General features: G+C 44.6%; 1 protein-coding gene and 1 long non-coding RNA gene across 14 annotated transcripts in view; one reads left to right on the top strand and one right to left on the bottom strand.

The window, feature by feature from the left end:
- The window catches only part of FAM13C (family with sequence similarity 13 member C), a gene marked incomplete at both ends in the record, with an annotated part of 86,031 nt that overhangs the window by 12,414 nt on the left and 51,954 nt on the right, over positions 1-21,663 (bottom strand). For 12 of the 13 annotated variants that reach the window (XM_082222420.1, XM_082222427.1, XM_082222425.1 and 9 more), the window contains 5 exons: positions 5,435-5,637; positions 7,487-7,568; positions 8,205-8,343; positions 10,786-10,996; positions 15,597-15,750. In XM_082222420.1, coding sequence (XP_082078546.1) covers positions 5,435-5,637; positions 7,487-7,568; positions 8,205-8,343; positions 10,786-10,996; positions 15,597-15,750 — 789 coding nt within the window. The remainder of the gene's footprint in view (positions 1-5,434; positions 5,638-7,486; positions 7,569-8,204; positions 8,344-10,785; positions 10,997-15,596; positions 15,751-21,663) is intronic. The other variant, XM_082222429.1, reaches the window with a different exon arrangement.
- LOC309532331 lies at positions 8,214-14,893 on the top strand. The gene is made up of 3 exons (XR_014219763.1): positions 8,214-8,351; positions 13,395-13,557; positions 14,791-14,893. It is a non-coding gene; the product is annotated as an uncharacterized lncRNA (long non-coding RNA).

The following is a 21,663-nucleotide window of genomic DNA, read 5'->3' as shown; positions in this document are numbered from 1 at the left end:
GATTGAAACTTAAGTTGTCCACCAGATTTTTAAACCGGATGTTCCAGCGGCTCAAAAATAGTAACAAAACATGCTTAAACATGCATATTTTGAAGAAAAAAAACATTTGCAACTAAATGATTTAAGCATGTAGCTAAATGCAAATTCGTGTGCAGATTTTAAAAATCAGAAATGGGTTTGATTAGTGACACAGACCAGAATAGACTGATTTGCCAGTCCACATTTGCAACCTTCAGTTATGGTGTAATCCTCCATTTCCACAATATATAAGATCTGTACATTCAGGGCAGCAACTACACAAACACAAAAGCCCAGCGTAATCAAAGACCAAGAGTAGACTTAAAAATCCCTCTACTGCAAACATCCCACCAGTTCAAGCATTGCAGCCAGATGAAAGTCTCCCCCCTCTCCCTCCCCAGTGCTGTTCTGGGGGATCACCGCCTAACACCAACCCCAAGCCAACTGAAGGGGACAGGTGCAATGAGATAGCCCCATTGCCCAGGACTTCCACTAACATGGTGTCTTGGGTGAATCCCACCTTAAGTAAGATATGAACTTTGCTGTAGGATAAATGGAAAACCAAGAAGCAAATCCTTAAGTATATATGCATGGGGAAACGTGCAATAGTCAGGGTACTGGAAATGAGAGGAAGAAAAACTGAGCAGATCTGGAAACGAACGTATGAAGCTCCCTTATACTGAATCCTTATACAGTAATATCCGAGGCCCCAGACAGGACGTTTCTCCAACCTGCAACCAGCAATCCTTGAACTGCAGAGGTCAGGGCCTGGACCTGGGACCTTCTCAGACGAGACATGTGTTCTCTCACTGAGCTATCCTCAAGCAAATCAGCTGAGGGCGGACCGAAGGAGAGGGAGAGGGAGACAGACTTTCTTTTTAGTCCAGTTCAATTGATGTATGAGAAAGCAGGAAGTAAATATTTGCATCATTAGCCTCTTCAACCCTGATGCAGAGGCACAGGCACACAAGACCAGTAGCTTTAACTGCATGCAGCATCATTGCACAACCAGAAAGGAAGCCACACTGTTCCTCTGCGTGAGGACGAAACCACACCCCCTCTGGCAGGCCACCACTGCCTGCGGCATGGCCACGCTAAGGCAGCAAAGGGGCCAGCCCCACAGATCCACAAAGGTAAGTGGCTATTTCTGCTGTTAAAGCTGTAATGCATAGCATACATAGCTCCAAAGCCAGCCACGGGAACCAAGTCTACATTACCTACTGCTCAAGGTGGCAGTTCAGCCTCAGGAAATACATGCGCAGAGTGTGTGCGGTTCCTGAGCCATTGATATCTGCAGGTCCACCTTAGCATATGCTGGGAGATACCTAATTTCTCCTGCATGAGCATGCACAGAAAGAAGCTTGCTCTGTCCATCCGTAAAGACACCGGTTTCTTTTGCTTTATTGTACTTTCTCTTTTCCCACACATAAATCTCCTGTTCTGAAATGCTTTAACTAGAAAACATCTACACAGAATCAAGAAAGTCAGTCCTCCCTTTGCCAGGTTTTAAGTACCCATCAGGTTGCACTCATAAAACTAGCTAATCAATAGGCAGAAGATTTCAATCCGTTCTCTCCACTTCCATTTATACATTCCATGTAGGAAAAGCAAGAAGGAGCATGAAAAGAAGCATTATATTCCACTGTCTAAAAGAAATCCATGCCTCTCCAATTTGGACATGTGCATGGACTTGCGCAGGCAGAAGTTGTACCAAAACACAATACACATGGAATAATTACAGTTTGGCCTCAGCTTGTCCAAGTCTCAGTGAAAGAAATGGGACTTTTAGGCATGACCAATATATGCACAACTGCACACATGTGCACATCACCAAACCCGGAAACGTCATAAAAGACATCACTAAAAGTACAGAAGAGGGGTGGGGCAGGGCAGAAGGGGGTGTTTCAATTGCCTGAGTTTTCACACAAGCGTGCAGTGACTTGGAATGGAACCCCGTGCAAATCAGGGGTTGCCTGTACTTGCAACTGACTGTACTTGCAACTGACTTATTCCGTGGACTCAGCACAGCTTGTAACTGTAACATTAGCCCCAACAAACCTTAGCTAGATTAGGTCCTCTTCTTTCTGTGCTGTATAACCATCTGCAGGTTTCTGAATTATGCACAAAGTCTTGAAGACCCCTTAGAAAGTGGCTATATTTCAAAGTGATAAAGCTTACAGAGTTGTTTTGATGAATCAGTCAAAGGTTCCTCGCTCCCTCCAGCACCAACAAGTGTCATTTGATCTCCTATTCTTTGAGTTTTCTCTCTGATTCAGAAAGCACTGTGGGCCTTTCGATCCGTCTTCATGCAGGCATGTACCTAATTAGATTGGGTTAACCTGGAAGGCTCTCTGAAAACAAGCCCCAAAGCTGATGCTCATCAAATTTAATTTAATTATCATCCTGGGGGGGGGTGAATACAAATGCATTTGATTTCCTTTACTATCAATCTCCCATAAATTGTTTCAGGTAATCTCAGTTTACAGCCTTATTGTACTTGACTCGTAAACTTGGGTCCCCACTGCAGGGTGGGTACCAAAGGTGGACAAACTACCCCAGAAGGAGCATGACGTGTTTCCCACCAGAGGTACTGTGCTTCCTGACCATAAGAGACCCTCCATCCTTGCTAGAGTGGAGTAACTTCAACCTTGTTTGTATGTACCGCAGGCTGTCTGCACTGAATTTTAGGCAAAGGGGACAAAGTTCTCTCCTGGTATCAGCCTTGGCTTTCATGCAACATCTTCTCAGGCAGCAGCTTACAGGACTGGGCAGAGATGGGGAAAAACATCCACTCCCCAATCTTATTTTGCAGGTGTCATGTGAGCGCACACATTTAACTAATCCTAGACCAGTTACAGCTGCCTGAAAAGTTCTGCAATTTGTTTTAAACTTCTGAGGATTAACGGGGATAAACCAGCTTTCATATATAGGCTTCTGACAGAGCTCATGATTTCTTGGTATAATTTTAAGTAGCCGAATTAAATTGTGGCCAGGGAGCAGGGCGGGGGATGGGGTGGGGGTGATAAGCAAGCAGAGCAAAAGCTGCTAAGGGTTGTTTTTGGATTTAATTTATGTACTGGTTTATATGGGTGGTTTATAATCCACTCTTCATTAAAATCAATCCCAGAGCAGGGAAAATCATAAAAAATATATGCTACGTAATAAAATATAACAATCCGGAAAAAATCAAACCACCACAACAATAAATCAATTTTACAGCACAGCACCGCAAGAGTGACAAAGCATCTCCTACAATCACTGTAAGGATGGAAGTGAAATTTGATTCAGTTCTTATTTCAAAGGTGAATCTACCAAATTTGGTAGATTCTGAAACAATACATGATCCAAAACTCATCCACTGTTTGAAACTGACACTTCTCCAAATATTGCAATGCACTTCTTCAGCTTGTCCTCCATGAATTTGTCAAATTCTCTTTTCTAACCATCCAAGTGTCCATTACCCCCACTTCTGGGAGAGAATGAATCCCTGTGCATCACAATGACACCTACACTGGGCAAAGACTAACTCCATGTAGCTCACCCACTCAGGTCTCAGTAACACGTGCCAGGTTGGCCCCCACATCCACGATTAAACCGTGAATGATAGATCCTTTATTTTGGATAGATCTGATATATAACAACAACAGCCTAGGTTATGTTGGTAAGCAACTGAGCCAGACAAGTCAGGCTGAGATGGAAAAGGTTCACATTGCAGAGAAGTTCTCAAAACTGAATAAGTTAACTTAAAAACAAAGCTGATCTCCACTGGTGCTATGTTGCTGCATTCCCTTTCTAGGTCAGATTGCCTATCAGACTACAAATGACAAGAACAAGAAGAAGAAGAAGAGTTTGGATTTGATATCCCGCTTTATCACTACCCGAAGGAGTCTCAAAGCGGCTAACATTCTCCTTTCCCTTCCTCCCCCACAACAAACACTCTGTGAGGTGAGTGGGGCTGAGAGACTTCAGAGAAGTGTGACTGGCCCAAGGTCACCCAGCAGCTGCATGTGGAGGAGTGGGGACAAACAGATTAGCCTAAACTGAGGGTCATGTAGTTACAGCCTAAAAATCATGATCATTGGATACCACCTTGGACATAAGGCAGGACACAAAAATGTCTTTTTAAAAACCCTTGGGGCTGATTTAAACATGAGAACAGCCACGCAAAGACCACGGAGAAGCATCTTCCTGTGCAAATGCTTTATACAGCTGATGACACATTGATAAGCCTTGAGTCCGGTGCCCTGGAGTTCCTAAGTGGGCCACTGCTTTATGACGGTCTCCACATGGCCATCATCACAAGTAAAACAGCCCTCCATCCCTTGTTTTGAAGACGTTGTGCCCAGTCCAGCAAAACAGAGATGTCCTTGTCCCACTGATTTCAATGGGACACTATCTCTGGACTGAGCCTGTTATTTTTGCCTGTATCATTTGTCTAAGACCAGAGAGCTTACGAACAACACACACAAGGCCTAAAGTCTTAAGACACATGCTTCCTAATTAAGTTGTTGACATATAAACGAGGCCCATCGTGGTCTTCCCTCCGTCAACTGACATCTAGCAGCCATTCCACCAGGCTGTGGCAGAGCAAGAGGTGGGAAGCAGGGACACTCCATCAGTTCGGCTGAGAGACTAGATCCATCAAGATGCCCTCTCTTCTCAATTGTCACCCAACAGCAGCCAATCTATCAGGCTGCAGGGGGGAGATGGTGGGCAGGGCTGTTCAGCTGAGAGACCAGCTCCAACTGGCTCCTCCTCTTCTTGAATTGTTTATATTCCTACAGGTGGCCATTACAAGAACTACTCTGTATTCTTAATAATGGATGTCTACGCTGACTTGTTTTGCTCATCCCTCCTCGTTGCCTTTTCCTTTTGTGTTATGTTCTATAGACTGTAGTCCTGCAAATACAGGACTGTTTTGTTTTTATCTTGCCTAAGCTGCTCAGGCAGCATCTTTCTGCTGAAGAGTGATGCAAAAAACGTTTTTTTAAATATATATATATATATAGAGAGAGAGAGAGAGAACTCTCCCCCAATCTAAACATTAGTGTTCTATTGCACACCTCTCATTCCTAGTGGAAGTTCCATGAAACATACTAACCAGGAACTGCACATTTTCTCTAAACAGCCTATCACTTCTTTGTCCATCCAAGACTTCTTAAAGACATTATTTGTAAAAGATGGACAGTATCTCCCCCTGCAGTTTTCGTATAAATCTACTAAACTGTTTCATTTAACTCTTCTAAACTGTTGGTGGCAAAACGTGGAGCTACACTGAAGGGGTGGGACAGCAATGCATGGAAACTGCCACTGCCTTTTTGGTGGCTCGCCACATGACAAACAGGCCCAAACAGTTCAGGAGCTGAACTTGGCTCAAGGCTGCGCAAATAGAAATACCGTACAAGAGCCATGTTACCTTAACGTTCTCGGGGATATGGAGCTGCTGCCGCTTCTCGTTCAGTCGTTTCATCACGGCATCCATGGTTTCTTCTACGGAGGGGCTCGGGGGAGCTCCTGCTGTGTCCTGCTTCACAGTCTCTTTGGAGCTCTCCTGATGAAGGTTCCTTTGAGTTGCTTTGAGGGGGCAGCTTTGTTCTTCTGACAGTTTGAGTTTCAGCTCTGGGAGGAAAATTCCCAGGATACGAATGAGCAACCACTTGCAACACATTCCTACTGCCACCACAAAATGTGCGTGCACACACACACCACCACTGAGCTGGATTGCTCACATACAACCCTTACAGGTGACCCACAGAATTAAATGCAATCACCCGTCCATATATGGTAGCTCACAAAACACGTGTTAAAACCCCTGGTTTTAAGAACCTAAAAAGATCCCTGCTGAATCAGATCAAAGTCCAGAAACCTGTTCTCACAATGGCTACCCCTTTGCTTACTGCATTTGGGAACCCTCCTCCTGATTCTGCTTCTGAGTGTGGCCCTGGATCCTTGCTCCCACATCCTGCCCTTGCGAGATGCCTCTGATGCATCGACATCAGTAGACTAAAACAGACTTAAATCACTCCAGCTTCCCACAGGAAGCTCTGCATCTGAATTCCACCTGCTGTGGTCATTCTTAACTTTGCACATGCCTTCATAATAATGGTAATACAGTGGTACCTCGGGTTAAGTACTTAATTCATTCCGGAGGTCCGTTCTTAACCTGAAACTGTTCTTAACCTGAAGCACCACTTTAGCTAATGGGGCCTCCTGTTGTTGCGCGATTTCTGTTCTCATCCTGAAGCAAAGTTCTTAACCCGAGGTACTATTTCTGTGTTAGCGGAGTCTGTAGCCTGAAGCGTCTGTAACCCGAGGTACCACTGTACGATGATTAGGTTACTTGTCCTGATTTATTCCACTTTGCATTTTGCAAAAAAACAAAAAAGCCAACCTCAGCTGTCTCATCATGCAGCATAACCCTCATTGTTAATTGAAGAAAAAATATGAAGTGGACGTGATTTCCTTCTGGTTGGGATACAGCTTATAATGGAAGCCTAAGAAACTCACACTCAAGGGAATACCCGACACTCACAACTTAACAGAATGGGGGGAAATTAAGTGTTTTAAGCAGTTTGGTAACACAGGATCAAACGCATCACTTAACTATGAGTGTGTAAAAGGTATCAGTGTAATGAAGCTATTAGCTCAGCATTAACTTCATTAGTGTTGCACTCTGTGGCACTGAGGGAGATCAATGACGCTGCTATTTAAAATTACAGGAAAAGGGATGGAATCTAGCAAGCCTGATTTCCATTCAAGCCCCATTCATTTCATTGAGGCTTCCACAGGAACAGCTCCTGGCAGACTGCACTTTACAGGGCAAATCTACACTGCCAGCTTACACAAGCTTAACCCAACTTCCTTCTCCCTAGAGAAAACTGAGGACTAGGGTAGTGGGGCTGAGGTATTGCTACAGTTCCAGGGATGCTTTCAGGGAGGTGATGGCTGTTAAGACTTGGGTAAAACCCATTTTGTGTATTCTATAGCAGTCCTGTGCACCTCTCCCAGATGTTGCAGGACTACAACTCCCATCATCCCTGACCTTTGTCCATGCTGGTGGGGGATTATGGGAACTAAAGTCCAACAACTGTCCACTCCTGCTCTTAGGAAATTAGTTGCTTTTCTGGTAAGGTTCAAGACAATATTAAATATCGGACTTTCAGCATCTAGCTGAATTTGACCCTCCTTCAAGCACTAGTGAGAAATGACTCAAAGTGCTAAACGAATTATTATTATTATTATTATTATTATTATTATTATTATTATTATTTATACCCCACCCATCTGGCTGAGTCTCCCCAGCCACTCTGGACGGCTCCCAATCAGATGTTAAAAACAGTACAGCATTAAATATTAAAAACTTCCCTAAACTTCCCTAAGAAGCATTTTTCCCGTGTGTCTTCCACCAGATTTATTGGTGGAAGAGAAATGACCTATCCTACAGACTGTAGCTGATAGCTGTGTGTACCTTTAAGCTGTTTCCGACTTTTGGCCAAGTCATTCATCCATTTCATTACTTCGGGATTCGATATTTTGTCAGCGTGAGAAGGCTGGACAGGAAAGAACAAGGGGGAAATCAGGTGGTTAGACTGCGGCTGTTGTCATTCATACAGCTCTCATTATTAATGGGCAAAGTTGCCCACATATATTCTGCATTTATTAACCCAGAATATATAATGTTCCAGCTGACATCTGGATTGTGGTCCAGGCTGGGTCAAAAGTAACTTAACTGCCAAACTCTGTTATACATTGATGGCATCCAAACCCCACTAGAGTCTAAATGGCAAAAATGACTTACCTGCCCTTTCACCAGCCTCTATAATAAGACCGCACATTGCTGCTCCCTAACCTTCCTAGTGCCCAGGTGACTACTGGCTCTCTTTGCTTAACATGGCAAGTGTTTCTGATAACCAGCACCTGAGTATTTGTGACATCATTCCTTAACTAGCCAAGACCTTTATGAGGTCACTTGTAGTTATGAGGTCACTTGCAGCCATCAACACTAGTGGCTGCCATGTCTCTCACCAACATAAATACTAGTAAAGCAGATTTGCATTTGCTTTGGACCCAGGAAACAACAAGAAACAAACATAATTTAATCCAGGCACATAAACACTGTGACCCAGCAAATCAAATGCAGTCTCATCCACCTCATCAAACACCACAGAAACAAGGTGGTTTCTCACCCGATAATTCTTCTCTTGCTCAAACTTTTCTTCATATTTCCTGATTTTCCTCTTAAGACTTTGCAGGTGCTTTGTGAGTTGTGCTATCGTCTGCGGTTCTTTGCAGTCATCACAGCTACCTCTGGAAGAACTTCTTGGCCTACAAAGGTAGAATTTACAAAAATGTCCTAAATGTGAAATTGCTTTGCAGGATTAGGTCTACAACTGCAATGGAGTGATGGGACTCTGGTGGAGGGGGGGGTTAGACCATGAAGGAGGGTGATGGGGGAGGGATAATAACAGAGAGAAGGAGAAACAGAGGAGTGGTATGCCTGGTCTGGCCTGCTTGTTCCTTGAAAAGCTATGGAATCTGCTGAAAGTAGGAAGTGAAGCTTTTCATGGAAATGAGGACAGTCACCTGCTAATGTCTACACATCAAGCTGCTGTTAAAGACACATAGCCACAGTGCTTAGTTCAGAAGTTGACAACCCCATTCACCAGTTGGGCAGGTCTGCTTTAAATCCCAAAAGTCCACCTGGCACCATGATTTCTATACTCTTCAAGGGTGTGGTTAGCAAAACAGGGGCTGGAGTTGGAAACCTCTTTCTATGTGTGTCTGTGCTGGGATAGAAGAAAGGAATACAGTGGGGATGGGAACCTGTGACCTTCCAGAGGTTACTGATGAGAGGTTACTCTCATCGTCCCTGACCATTGGCCTGTCAGGAGCTCATCCTACACTTGAGTAGGACCCTGGTAGAGTCACATGCCTGACTGGCATGCTCTCCCCCTCCTGGTCATTCATTCGGGAGCTTCAAAAGCTTTCTTCAGCCCAAACATCAAAGCGACCAATGCCATCAGCACACTTAGGGATCCGCAGAGTCTTTGCAGCTTGCGTAGCAGACCTCAGCAACTCAGCATTTTGGCTGATCTACTTTATTTACATATAAACACATATGGAGCACTGCAACATGGCTCCCTCTCTCTCGATCATCAGACAGCAAAGATAAAGAACATAGGACACTAGTCCCACTTCACGGAACTCAGTAACACAAACATCCTGTCTTCGTCACTTCCCACTTTGTGGAGTCAAAACATACACCGTCATGAGATAGAAAAAAATCCCATAACCGCAATCATGGAGCAGGAATTCTAACATGGCCATGCTGGCTGAGGAAGATGGGGATTTGGAGGGCACCAGGTCCCCCCACCCCTGCACTGAAGAATCAGGAAAGTGAAGAGGAATAAGACAGAGCATAAGACGGAAGGATGATCTCCACTTGATCCAGCATTGGCCTTCAGTTGGATAGAGCGATGGGGATGCCCCAGGAAGGGGAACAAGTGATCAGTCCAGGGCTCTCCAGCAGTATCTGAAAGCACCTAAGATTTTTAAAGAGACTGCTCAGACATGTGGCAGTGCTATTCTCAGATTTGATTGGCAGAGGGACAGAATATTTAAGGGCCACCAATGTATATTTAATATTTTTAAGTGTTTTTTTTTAATTAAAAAACAACACCACATCTCCCAATATTATTATTTCACTTCCTCTTGAGAGAACCCAGCTCTCTGTTTTGCATCCTAGGCCAAGCTCATTCACACTGCATGCCTCTTGCATACTCACCAAATAACAGATAAAAATAGGAACACATTTTATAACATCTCTGCTCTCTTACCATGAACCTCTGCCTCAGCCCCATAGTTCTGATGCTTCTATTCAACCTGCTCCATGATGTATCCTTTTACTCTGCAATAGCCTGTCTACCATGGATCGAAGGTAACAACACTGACTTCCATCATAGGGTTATTATAAAGATTTCACCTAGATAATGTATATGAAGCACTTGGAACACTTGAAAGTGCTATGCAAATATTACATATTATCAGCGCTTTTCTTTTAAAAAATGTTTAGGGGGTCTCTCATTTTCCTACTCGTACTGAAATACTGCCCCTCAATGAGGCCAAACTTAGATACACAAAATGTTTAGGGGTGTGCGTCCCCCCAGAAAAAAAACATTGCACATTATTATTAGCCAAGATTGTGCTTGTGGCACAATTAAGCTCGTCTATTTTATCTTTAAATAAATGGCTGTTATCAGCCATTCAAAACATATCTCAGCAGTGTGTCTGTGTGTGTGTGCACAGAGTAATTCCACTGTAGCTGAACATTTGGGGGGCTAGCCGTACTCCAAACCTAGACCTGTTTAAGTTATTACCTTTCCCCAGAGAACACTGGGAATTGAGGTTCTGTGAGCAGGGGGCTAACAAAATTCTCACCACCAGCTACAATTCCCAGGGTTCTTTGGAGGCAGTTTCCACTTGTTTCACTCTGGAAAGGGTTATCATATTGTAGAGTTGGCAGGGGCCACGTGGGTCATCTAGTACAACCCCCTGCAATGCAAGAATCTTTTGCCCAAGGTGGGGCTCGAACCCACAACCCTGATATTAAGAGTCTCATGCTCTACCAACTGAGCTATCCCCACATCATCATCATCGTTTGGTGTTTGCTATTTAATAAGTGGGAGGAAAGCATCAGATATATATTAGAGAGAAACATTAATGGCCACACAGAGGCAGCCCTGGGAAATAAAACATGTCTTAGCTTACATCATGAACAGTTGAGCACTTGGTGGAGAAGGAGCTGATTCAGGGTCTAAATTAAATCTCTGGCTTTGGCTAAAAATAGAGCAGCGAGGAGACAGCAGAGGATTATCTCCATCAGTAATGTGATACAGCAGCCTGCTGGTCCCTAAGGAATGGTGGTCTTCATGTCCATTGTCTGCATCTGCCTGGCCCTCTTTGTAGACTTGTGCAGGCTCTGCAATGACAAGATGAATTTAACAGGCATTTAGAAGGGCAAAGCTCATTAGCTGCACACGTTAAAAGAGCCTCTGAGGTTCATAAGTGCTCCCCGGAGAAAGTTGTGACGTGACATAGCGGAAAAGGGATGTAAGCATATACCAAGAGAAGGTTGTGCGCATCAAAAATAAATAGTTTAAAAGAAAAACTTTAAGAATGACATCCTAACAAACTTACTGGAAGGAAGTCCTATGGAACCCAGTGGTATCTAATTCTGAGTTAACATGCTTGGGGCAAGGCCACATGGTGAATATTGGAAGAATAAATTGCCAGTTGCATGCAGGACAAGGCACATGCAAAGATGCTGCTTGGCTGTAGAGACTGAGGAACAGCCATACCTCAGTGGACTGGAGTCAGGGTTGACATTAATGAAACTTTCTAGCAGCAGTAAGGCCTAAGTGAATAAATCTTTCTATTATACTTCCTGAGATAATCGTTTTCTCACACTCTTAAAATACTATGTGTTCATGAATCCTGACGCAGCACTAAAAAGGTTATATGCTAGCTATATCAGGCAGTCCTTGGGCCTAAGTAGCTCCCTATAAAGAGATGAATGGGATTGCCTACATCCACCAAAGAACCTCTAAAGTAGGGTTGCCAAATTTTGAAGAGCAAAAAAGAGGGCACATTTGCCGACTTCTTCTTTTAACTAGGGATCGCTATTATGACTACCCATGAAAAGGAGGACATGCCCCGGAAAAAGAGGACAACCCTACTTTAAAATGGGTTGTATGACTCTTTTCAAAATATTACAAAACATCAAACAAATGAGCCATGTAATAATAAAATGGGGGGGCCTTTTTACCCCTATCAGCTTCTTTCAGAGCACGCAAAGCCTAATTTTTATCTAAAGTTAAAACAGCTGGATCAAAACAATTTATTAGGCCAAATAGATGGCATTTGCAATACATGTATTTAGTAGTAGTAGTATTTATTAGATTTTTATTGCACCCTTCTTCCCAGTAGCCCATAGTGGCAAACAACAAAACAAACTCGCTCTCTCTCTCTCTCTATATATATATATAAGGATTAAAGAGCTTGCGAGCTTCTAATAAATCTCTTTAAAGGGGGAAAACACCCACTAATGAATAGTGCTGCATTCTGGCAGACATCATGAGGAGCGAATCTGACCTAGTTTTCTTTCCCCTGACTTCTAAACTGTATTGACTGACAGCTTCTATAATTTATGATCATGGATCAATCACCACTCACACAATCCACCCAAGATAGATTTTATATTTACATTAAAACGAAAGGGCAAGTTTTCCTTTTCATATAAAGACTGCCTATTGTTAACATTCTAGCTGGTCTTTAAAAGATGGAGTATGGGGTGAACCAGCACTTTGACACTTGGGGTGCATATGTATTTTCCTGGGAAACTATGCTTGTGTGTTTCATCATAAACAGATCCATACACCTGAGACGAGAGATAAGTGAGCTAAGACCTGTAGGAGTAGTTTGTACACTATGCATAGGAAATAACAGGGACACAATACTGACATTACAGAACAACACATCATGGAGGCCTGAATCCAGAGATTATTGCTATTCTCTCCACCAAACAGGTGCTCCACATTTCAGTTTGGTCATTCAAAGGTGGAGAGGGAGAGGGAGAAGGAAAAAGAGGGTACTTGGAATCAACCCCCTTTTCGACACACACAAAGCTGATAGCACTGTGGTTATGCACACGTCCGTGCTTCAATACATTTGAACGCCCAAGTTCAGCAAGGAACCACAATGTAAGCAGCATTGCAGTTTGCATTGCAGTTTCCTACCCAGTAGTACCTTTGCACCTGTGCAGGGTTCGGTCCAGAAGAGGGTCCACAGACAGAAACTCATTTGTCTGCACAAGGCAACCTTGCTGCATTGTGTGCTGTGCTCTGCTTTACATGCATTCTTAGGTAAGAACTTTTATTTTGCCTGCTCAGCTTTTAATCATCTGCAGCCAAAAGCAGCTCACCAGACAAGCCAGAATGGGACACCTCTCCTGTTTCTTCAGTCCCAAGAAAGGGGTGTTGAGTTTCGCCAGCACATGTGATTGTGGAGTTACAATCCACCTGTGGCTAACCTGTGGCCCTCCAGAGGTTGTAGAGTTCCAACTCCCAGCAGCCATGTTGGGAGTTTCAATCCAGCGTGAAGCGGACTTTCAGCCAGACCTTTGGCTGAAAGATCTGGGAATTATGCAACTGCAGAATAGTTGCTGTGAGCTGTACACAATGTAGATGCTGCATGGCAACCACTTTAAACCGCTCTGTGGGGTGGGACAAAAGCAGTTGCCCCACAGAGGCAGTCAATGCAGGTAATATTTTATGGAAGCCTATCATATGCTCCAACCATGAATCTGCTTCTTCAAATAGGTTTGTGATCAGAACATGTACAGAGAAAGCAGGTCTTCCACAACAGGCTCCCCACATGGTTGAATTCACCCGGCCAGCCACACGCAATGACCTGCCGGCGAGTCTGACAACTGCCCTGTTATTGCAGAACCAGGCTGGAAGCAAAACCAAGCATATGTGACTGGTAACTGAACAACAAGATCATTTGCAAGCTGTGCAGCTCTGTATTAAGGCAAGGCTAATCAGGTTGGGGCAAAGGGAGGAGTTGGCTTCTTATGACGAATATTGTACCCTCGCTTTTGTATATTCACATGGCTTTTCTTAACTGATTTAATGGCTCAGCCCTAAGTTTGGTTCAATTGGCAAACAAAGGCCTAGGGTGAAATCAACTCCCTCAGCACAATGGCTACAAGCCATTTTGTTATGCTCCAAATATACGAAGATCAAGACTGGGGTTATTTTCCTTTATTTTATAGATCCTGAACTTTGATGCAAAGCTTTTCCAGTGAGATCTGTGCCTCCGAGCTCATGAACAAGAGAAGTCCACAATTCTCAAAACAGGGAAGTGCAGGGGAGTTGCGGGTGGCCAGTTGGAAAATAAAATCCTTCCAGTTCCAGTGCAACTTAAGAATAACTTACAAATGTACTAGCCCTGGAACAATGATCCTCATGGACACAAGAGAATGAATTCAGGGGAGATGTGCATTGGCTGCTTTTGAATGTGTGTGTGTGCTGGAGCAGCCGACAGCCTACCCTCCAGATGTTGTTGAACTACAACTCCCATCATCCCCAGTCAGCACGGCCAATAGTTAGAGCTACAGTCCAACATCTGGGCAGCATTACATTGGCTATGGCTGGTGCGTGGACTGAATTTTGCCATATCAGAGGAAGGCTGACCTTGAGCATGGAGGACGGTGGCTTCTTTCTTTCACCCCAAATTGATCTACTCAGCAATTTTAAAAGCAGAGTGGCTTGGGTCTCTTTTATATATCTTAAACCAAGACAAAATAGGGGATGCTGATGGAAGCAGCTGGATGCATCTTCCTTTCTTTGCCTTAACTGGGGCACATCTAATGAGGATCTCTCTAGCCCTTGAGAGCTATAGAGATTTTGCACCAGTGGCTTTTAAGGATGTGAAATGCATCTCAAAAGGTAGAACTGCCAAACTAATTTGAGAGATTCTTAGAAAGAGATGGGTTAGCCTTTGCAACATGACCGAGAATAAAAAGCTTTTGAAATAAGCTCTTTTGCTACAGTCACTTTATTTATCTATAAAAATTACCTTGGGATTAGGCCATGTAATACTGACCCATTTGCCTTAATGGAGACCACACACGGTCTGCAGATTTTAAGCTTGCCTATAACTCATCTGCTTGCTATACTGGTCTTGCTAACTATGACCCACTTTCATGCACAGTGATTTGCCTTCTGCCTGAACCCAGGAATCCATCTCATGCCATCTGCGTGATTACAAGCTCTGAATTGACAGAAAAGAATCCCAAGCTTCAAATCCATTTATTTCCAACAGTTGATTTTGAGCGAGAGAGGAAAGGGGAGGAATGGACAAAAAAAGGATGCACACACAAAAAAAATAGTGTGTTTGATGAGCAAGTCATTGGTGATGAAAATTAATGTGTGGCTTTTAAGTCTTCCACTTGCTCTGCTCAGGCAATCAATCTGCAATCAATAACAGAATGGGGAAATCAACAATGGCCTGGCAAAAGTGTGTGAGTGTGTGTGCTGGAGTTGGGGGAGCGCAGGCAACAGACTAACCATCACTGAAAAAGAGTACATGTTAGCACAATCCTAACAGTAGAACATAATCAGAAGTGAAATGGCTGGAAACCTACAAAAACCAATTTTGTGTGAAAATGAAGGAACTGACCAAATTTAAGACAGTGCTCTTCCCCAAAGTAATCAGTATTTGTATGAATCAAAACACAAACAAAATGACATTTGGCTTTCCTTCATTTCTCCTCTCACAGTCACACACGTGTGTGTGTGTGTGTGTGTGTGTGACTGTATTAACTTTTATTTAATCAATAATAATAATAATAATAATAATAATAATAATAATAATAAACACTTGTGCCCCCAAATTATGCCTCAGCCCTCCGTGCTGTTTCAAGGGGGGGCTGCAATTTATTAGGTCACGATGTATGCCACTGAGTAGCCTCTGTAATCAGAAGCAAGGACAGCCCATTAACAAAGACCTTCTCTTACCTCCACAACTCTCCCCATCAACTTGCACACTGCTGGTTGGGATCGATGAAGCAACTGGGTCTTTTGAAGCTGGCAGCTGTGGTGTTTCTTCCTGGTTCGGCAGAAATGCAGAGCAGAGGTCAGTTTCAAGGGCTTGCAGCTTCAGCAAAGAATTCTGCAGGCAAAAACAGAACATTGGGGTAGATGGAGAGTGAGGGAATGGCAAGGATCAAGTCTTCAGCTCCTTGGGGCTGTCTGCAGGAAAGGCTGCTCCTCCTCAGGAAAAGTGAATTAACTGCTTAGACATGCCATACTCCTTATGCGCCTTCGTTTCCTCCATCTATTTAACTGATCTGGATTATTTATGACACAAGGGAAAGATCATCTCATCAGCAAAAAAGAAGAAAAGATTCCTGAAAGCCAGTCTGAGAAGCTGGAGGCTTTGCTCTCGGAGCAAAAAATGCCATGTAAGGATTTTACAGGTTGCGCTGATTGCAGGGCCCGGTGGCATTAAGCCCCTCCCCCTTTTCCATTCATAAAAAAGGGGGAGAATAAAATCCCTCCATAGCATATTTTGCAATACATTGCAGAAAGTAAAGGGTTACATTTCTAGACTCCTCTTTTTCCGTCTTTTTTTTTTTTTTTTTTTGAGCAGAGGGTTGGCTTTTCATTTCCCATCCCGCCCAGGGCAAAATTAACAGATCTTTGTCATTCGCTGCAAACAAATCAATGACGGCAAAGGCTCTTTATCTCTTAGCAGCTCCTCCAGCTCCTGTTTCACGCTTGATCCATTTCTCATTCCTAGTCTTGAATACAGAGTGCAATATTCTAGCCGCATAATCTGACACAAGCATCTTGCTGGGATGCAAGCATTCCCACAGCCCTAATCATTCATGGACCGAGGAGGTGACGAAAGTCCGTGTGTAGGCCATGAAAGTACAATTTCTCCCCCACCCCCAAATACAGGGTAGAATGCAAAAGAGTTCATACCCTATGAGGAGGTAAAAATCCAAGATAAAGCAAAATAAGAAGAGCTTGTCAACGCTAAGGCATAAACGAGCATGGCTCCAAAAATGTGTGACCTCATATTTCTACAGCTTACATTTGATTTTAATTTGATTGATTGATTGATTTGCATTCATACCCCAACTCTCCTCTACAGAGCTCAAGGTAGCAACCACAGTTCTTGGCGTCACGATTTTACACTCACAACAACCCTATCAGAAAAGTTAAGGCTGAAAGACAGTGGCTGACCCAAGGTCACCCAGGGAGCTTCACAGCTGAGTGGGGGCTTGAACCCTTGTCTCACAAGGCCCTCATCCAGCAATCTAACCACTATACCACACTGGCTCTTAAACTGCAGACAGGCAAGTGACAGCCCAGGGAGAGGGATACAGGAGCTCAATCCAGCAATATCTTTATCCGAACCTAGAACCTCTTATACTGTATGCAAATATACCCTCAGCTAGAGTTCAGTTTTGTTTGCATTATAATGAGAAATCACCTAATCTGCATTTCCTGACCCTTATTTGAACCAAAACCCAGGTATCGTTAGAAATTCACACTTCTCAGAATTTTGTGATACAGTTCTATCACTAAACAGTGTATGCAAAAATGTGTGTATCTGGAGAAAGTATATATGAAAATGCAGATTTTAGTGAAAATGTGCAAAAATATGTTGTTACATTAGTGAAAAATGTTTGCAGAGACGTGTTATATTAATGAAAAATGCATTAAAATGTCTTTATTAGGAGAAATTCACATGAAAGCACCGGTAAATTTTCCTGATTCTTTTTTTAATGCAAATTGCTGGAGAAATGTGGAGAACTGGATTTAAGAATGAAAAAATGAGAAACCAAGAGAAGCCAACATTGACAAGATTCATCCATCCCTACCCTACACCAACGTTTCTCAGACTTCTGATAACTGCCAGGTATTTTCTGAATCAAAGCTGGAAGAGACACTTCATATATTCCTCTTACGGGGGGGGAGGTTTAACTTTTAGAGTGTGCAAGAGTGACAAATGCACACCCTCACAGGAGTTTAGCTTCTGGATTTCTGCATGAACCACTTGTCCTGCAAATATCTCCTTCTCCTCCTCAGGCAAATAACTTGTGCCCCTTCTCTGCACCGGGAAGAACTGAACAAACCAAACTGCATTCTACACAAAAGACATTGCACCGTCACCCATCCAGCAGAGGCAGACAGGAAGAAGGCAAGGCCAGAACATTCAGCATTAGAACTTCCCTCATCCAGAGATACAGGGTGGCTTTTGGCTCATAGGAGGGTTAAATGATTTAATTCATTTTGTTTCAAGAACTTCTATGTTGCCTTTCATCAGGCAGGGAGGGCATTGTTTCCAGGGCAGGGTGCAGTGCTGTAAAATACAGTGGTGCCTCGCAAGACGAAATTAATCCATTCTGCGAGTTTCTTCGTCTTGCAGATTTTTTCGTCTTGCGAAGCACGGATGCACCCTGGTACTGTATTATAATGGGATAGCGGGCAAAGCACAAAGCGGGTCGCTCCCCAGCAGGAGGAGTTTCCCCAGCCTAGAGGACCTGTTGCCGGGAAGAGGCAAAGACACCCCCTCCCACCTCCCCATGAAAACAGCCCCCCTTCCTCTGTCGCCAAGCCTTGCCACGTTTTCGCTCCGCCAAACCGCGTCCCACATCAAAGCCCCAGCCCGCTCCTCTCCCTCTCTCTCCACGAGGTGCCAAAGGAAGTTCGAGCCCAGGAACCAAGGGCGGACGCACGAAGCGCCCGGGGCAGACTCTCCCTTGCTCCCCCCGTTACCTTGCGCCACGCCGCCGGGCTCCCCGCAGTCTCGGCAGCTGCTCCCGGCTTCTTCCCACCCGCGCAAAGGCGCCTTCGCGGCAGCCCAAGCGCAGTGGATGCCTCCTCCTTTGACCCGCCTCCTCCTGCCTTCCCGCAGTTAGGGCAAAATGGAGCAGCCACGTGGGGAGGGAGAGAGAGAGAGGTAGAGGCGGTGGCGGCGCAGAGACCCAGCCAGATCCGCTGGATCCCAGCCCTACCTCCTCTGTGCCCTCTCCAGAAGAGGATCCCTCTGGAAAAGGTAGGTCGCTCCCTCGCTCGCTCCCTGCCAGCCCAGTTCCCGCTTCAAAAGGAAACAAACTCGCAAGACGTTTTGTCTTGCGAAGCAAGCCCATAGGGAAATTCGTCTTACGAAGCACCTCAAAAACCGCACGCAACACAATCTACAGAGGGTAAATCCACAGCATAACCTAAAATGCTTCTTCATGGATCACTGCCTTGCTGTGGCGAAAGGGCTTGAATAACTCAGAGAAGCTATGCCATGCAGGGCCACCCAAGATGGACAGGTCATAGTGGAGAGTTTTGACCAAATGTGATCCACTTGGAGCAGGAACCGGCAAGCCACTCCAGTATCCCTGCCAAGAAAACTCCATGGACAAAGACAACAGGCATATAAAAATGCTTAGGTGAAGGAGAAAAAAACCTGCCATCTGGAATATAAATAGTATTAATTTAGGCACTAGTTGGGTTTCTGTGGGGAGCTCCTTTAAGTGGGTACCACAGCCAAAAATGCCCTTTCCCCTCCCCACCCTCCAAACTAACTTCTGGTGATGAGGGCACCCAGAAAAGGGGATTGGTTGGTAACTGGGGTTGTGGTCACTGACCCCTAACCTCTCTCCAGCACCATCTGTTTTTGGGGAGCGTTGCTTCCTATGTGACTTTGAACCCATATAGTGCGGAGTTCTAAGTCATGCAAGGAACCCACCCATATAGAGAATGAACACCACTTCAGATTCCTCCCCTCCAATGGGTGATGTGTAGAGAAACCAGCAAGGGCAGTCCTGCAGTCGTAATACTGCAAGTGAGGATGTTTAAATGGGGATTGATGGAGCAGTCTTTCTGGGATGTTTCTCTGCTGATCTTCCCATTGGAAATCCCCGCTAAACTTCTTACAAACCATAGAGCTCCCCAGAACAGTTTGTCCATCACTGCCCTGGGAGGCATCAAGAGAATAAGCACGGATATGTCTGAAATATCTCTCTCATTTGGCTGACCATACAGAAGCAATTAACTCCTTCATCAAGAGGAAAATGCACTCCTCAATTTAGAATAATCCTACATATATATATTTGTTCCATAATTAACAGCTGGCACTCTTTACTAACTATGGTACAAAACTGCCCAAGCAGACTAATGTGTTAAAAACTGGGTGGTCAGTGCTGTTTTTAGCAATGCCGATGCTGTAATATACTCATTTTTAGAAAAATTAAATCAGCTCTAAATATATATTTTTCCCATCTGTTACAGGCATGAGGTTTCCAGCAGATTTCCAGCTACCGTTGAGGGATTTGAAATAAAAATATATTTTTTAAAAATATATTTTTAAACATGACCTTGATAGCGACTTGGCATACAGAACCAATATAAATAACTGCAAACCATCAAGTCTGAAATCTCCCATTTCTTACTGTTTCCTCTTTTCAGGGGGATGGGCCAATGAAGTGCTATCGAAAGGTGGAGGAAAGCTGTTCCAGAGGTGAACCCCTGGAAAATAAGCCATTCTCCTAATGTACACATTTACTTCATATGCCTGAGCCACAACAGCATTAAGAACGTAAGAAGGGTCTTGCTGGATCAACTAAAGGCCTCTCCAGTCTAGCATGGCATTTCCCACAGCAGAACGTCAGATGCCTCTGGGAAGTCATCAAGCATAGAATGGCCACAATTGCATTCTCCTGCTATTTCCTAGAAAACGGTATTCAGAGGAATGGCGCCTCTCAACCCGAAGCTTCAATATCAATCACTTGCAGCCATTGGCAAGACATATCATTCCTCCTGCTGCCCTGATTCGCTGATAAAAGTTGGCAGCTCCAGACCTTGAGGGGAACTACGTTTAAGGAGCTGTGCACAAGACAAAAATCTACCAGGTACAACTCTTCCCCTCACTGCAGCACTATGGAGGGGAAAAGTCACTTGTAGCAAAATTCTGCTTTCTTTATGACTCTTACAGCACAGTCCTACTACGTGTGTTTGTTCAGAAGCAGGTCCCACAGCATTCAGCCAATATCCCACAGCCAATATGTGTGCTTAAGATTGCAGGTCTTTAAAAAATGCTTTATTTTGGTTTCTAGATATGTATTTTTTCAAATCTTAAATTAGGTTCTCCACATTTCCACCGCAGTTTGCGGTCCTCAGGAAAATTCATCAGCCCTTTAGTGTGGGTATCTCCTAATATAAATATGTTTGTGTGCAATTTTGCCTTACATTCATATATTGACAGAGCAGTTTTCTTAATATAATGTCCTCTGCGCTATTTACAACAATACAGTGGTGCCTCGCAAGACGAAATTAATTCGTTCCGCAAGTTTTTTCTTCTTGCGAGTTTTTCGTCTTGCAAAGCACGGTTTCCCATAGGAATGCATTGAAAATCAATTAATGCGTTCCTATGGAAACCGCTTGACAGGCTGGCGGTGCGGAGAAGGGCTTTTCTCCCCACCGCAAGCCTTCAGGACAAGTACGGAAACAGAGGGGAAGGGGCGCAGCGCTTCTCCTCTGTTCCCGGGGCTTGCGGTGGGAGGAGGGTTTTTCCTCCCCACCGCCAACATTCAGAACAGCATTCTGAATGTTGGCGGTGGGAAAGAAAACCCTCCTCCCACCGCAAGTCTTCAGGACAGCCTTCTGAAGGCTGGCGATGGGGCGGAAAGACCTCCTCCTGCCGCCAGCCTTCGGAGCAGCCTTCCAAAGGCTGGCGGCGGGAGGAGGTCTTTCCGCCCCACCGCCAGCCTTCAGAAGCCTGCTCCAAAGCCTGGCGGTGGGGCAGAAAGACCTCCTCCCACCGCCAGCCTTCGGAAGGATGCTCCGAAGGCTGGTGGCGAGGTCTTTCCGCCCCACCGCCAGGCTTTGGAGCAGGCTTCCGAAGGCTGGCGGCGGGAGGAGGTCTCTCCGCCCCACCGCCAGCCTTCGGAGGAGGTCCGAGGACAGTGGGGAAGACGCGCTGCGCTTTCCCGCTGTCCCGGAGATTTCCCTATGGGCTTTCGTCTTGCAAAACAAGCCCATAGGGAAATTCGTTTTGCGAAGCGCCTCCAAAACGGAAAAC

Source organism: Podarcis vaucheri, assembly GCF_965113315.1.
Source record: "Podarcis vaucheri genome assembly, chromosome: 5".
In the NCBI taxonomy this organism is placed as follows: Eukaryota; Metazoa; Chordata; class Lepidosauria; order Squamata; family Lacertidae; genus Podarcis; species Podarcis vaucheri.
Note: the sequence above shows the minus strand (reverse complement) of the source record. Positions and strands in the feature narration are given on the sequence as shown.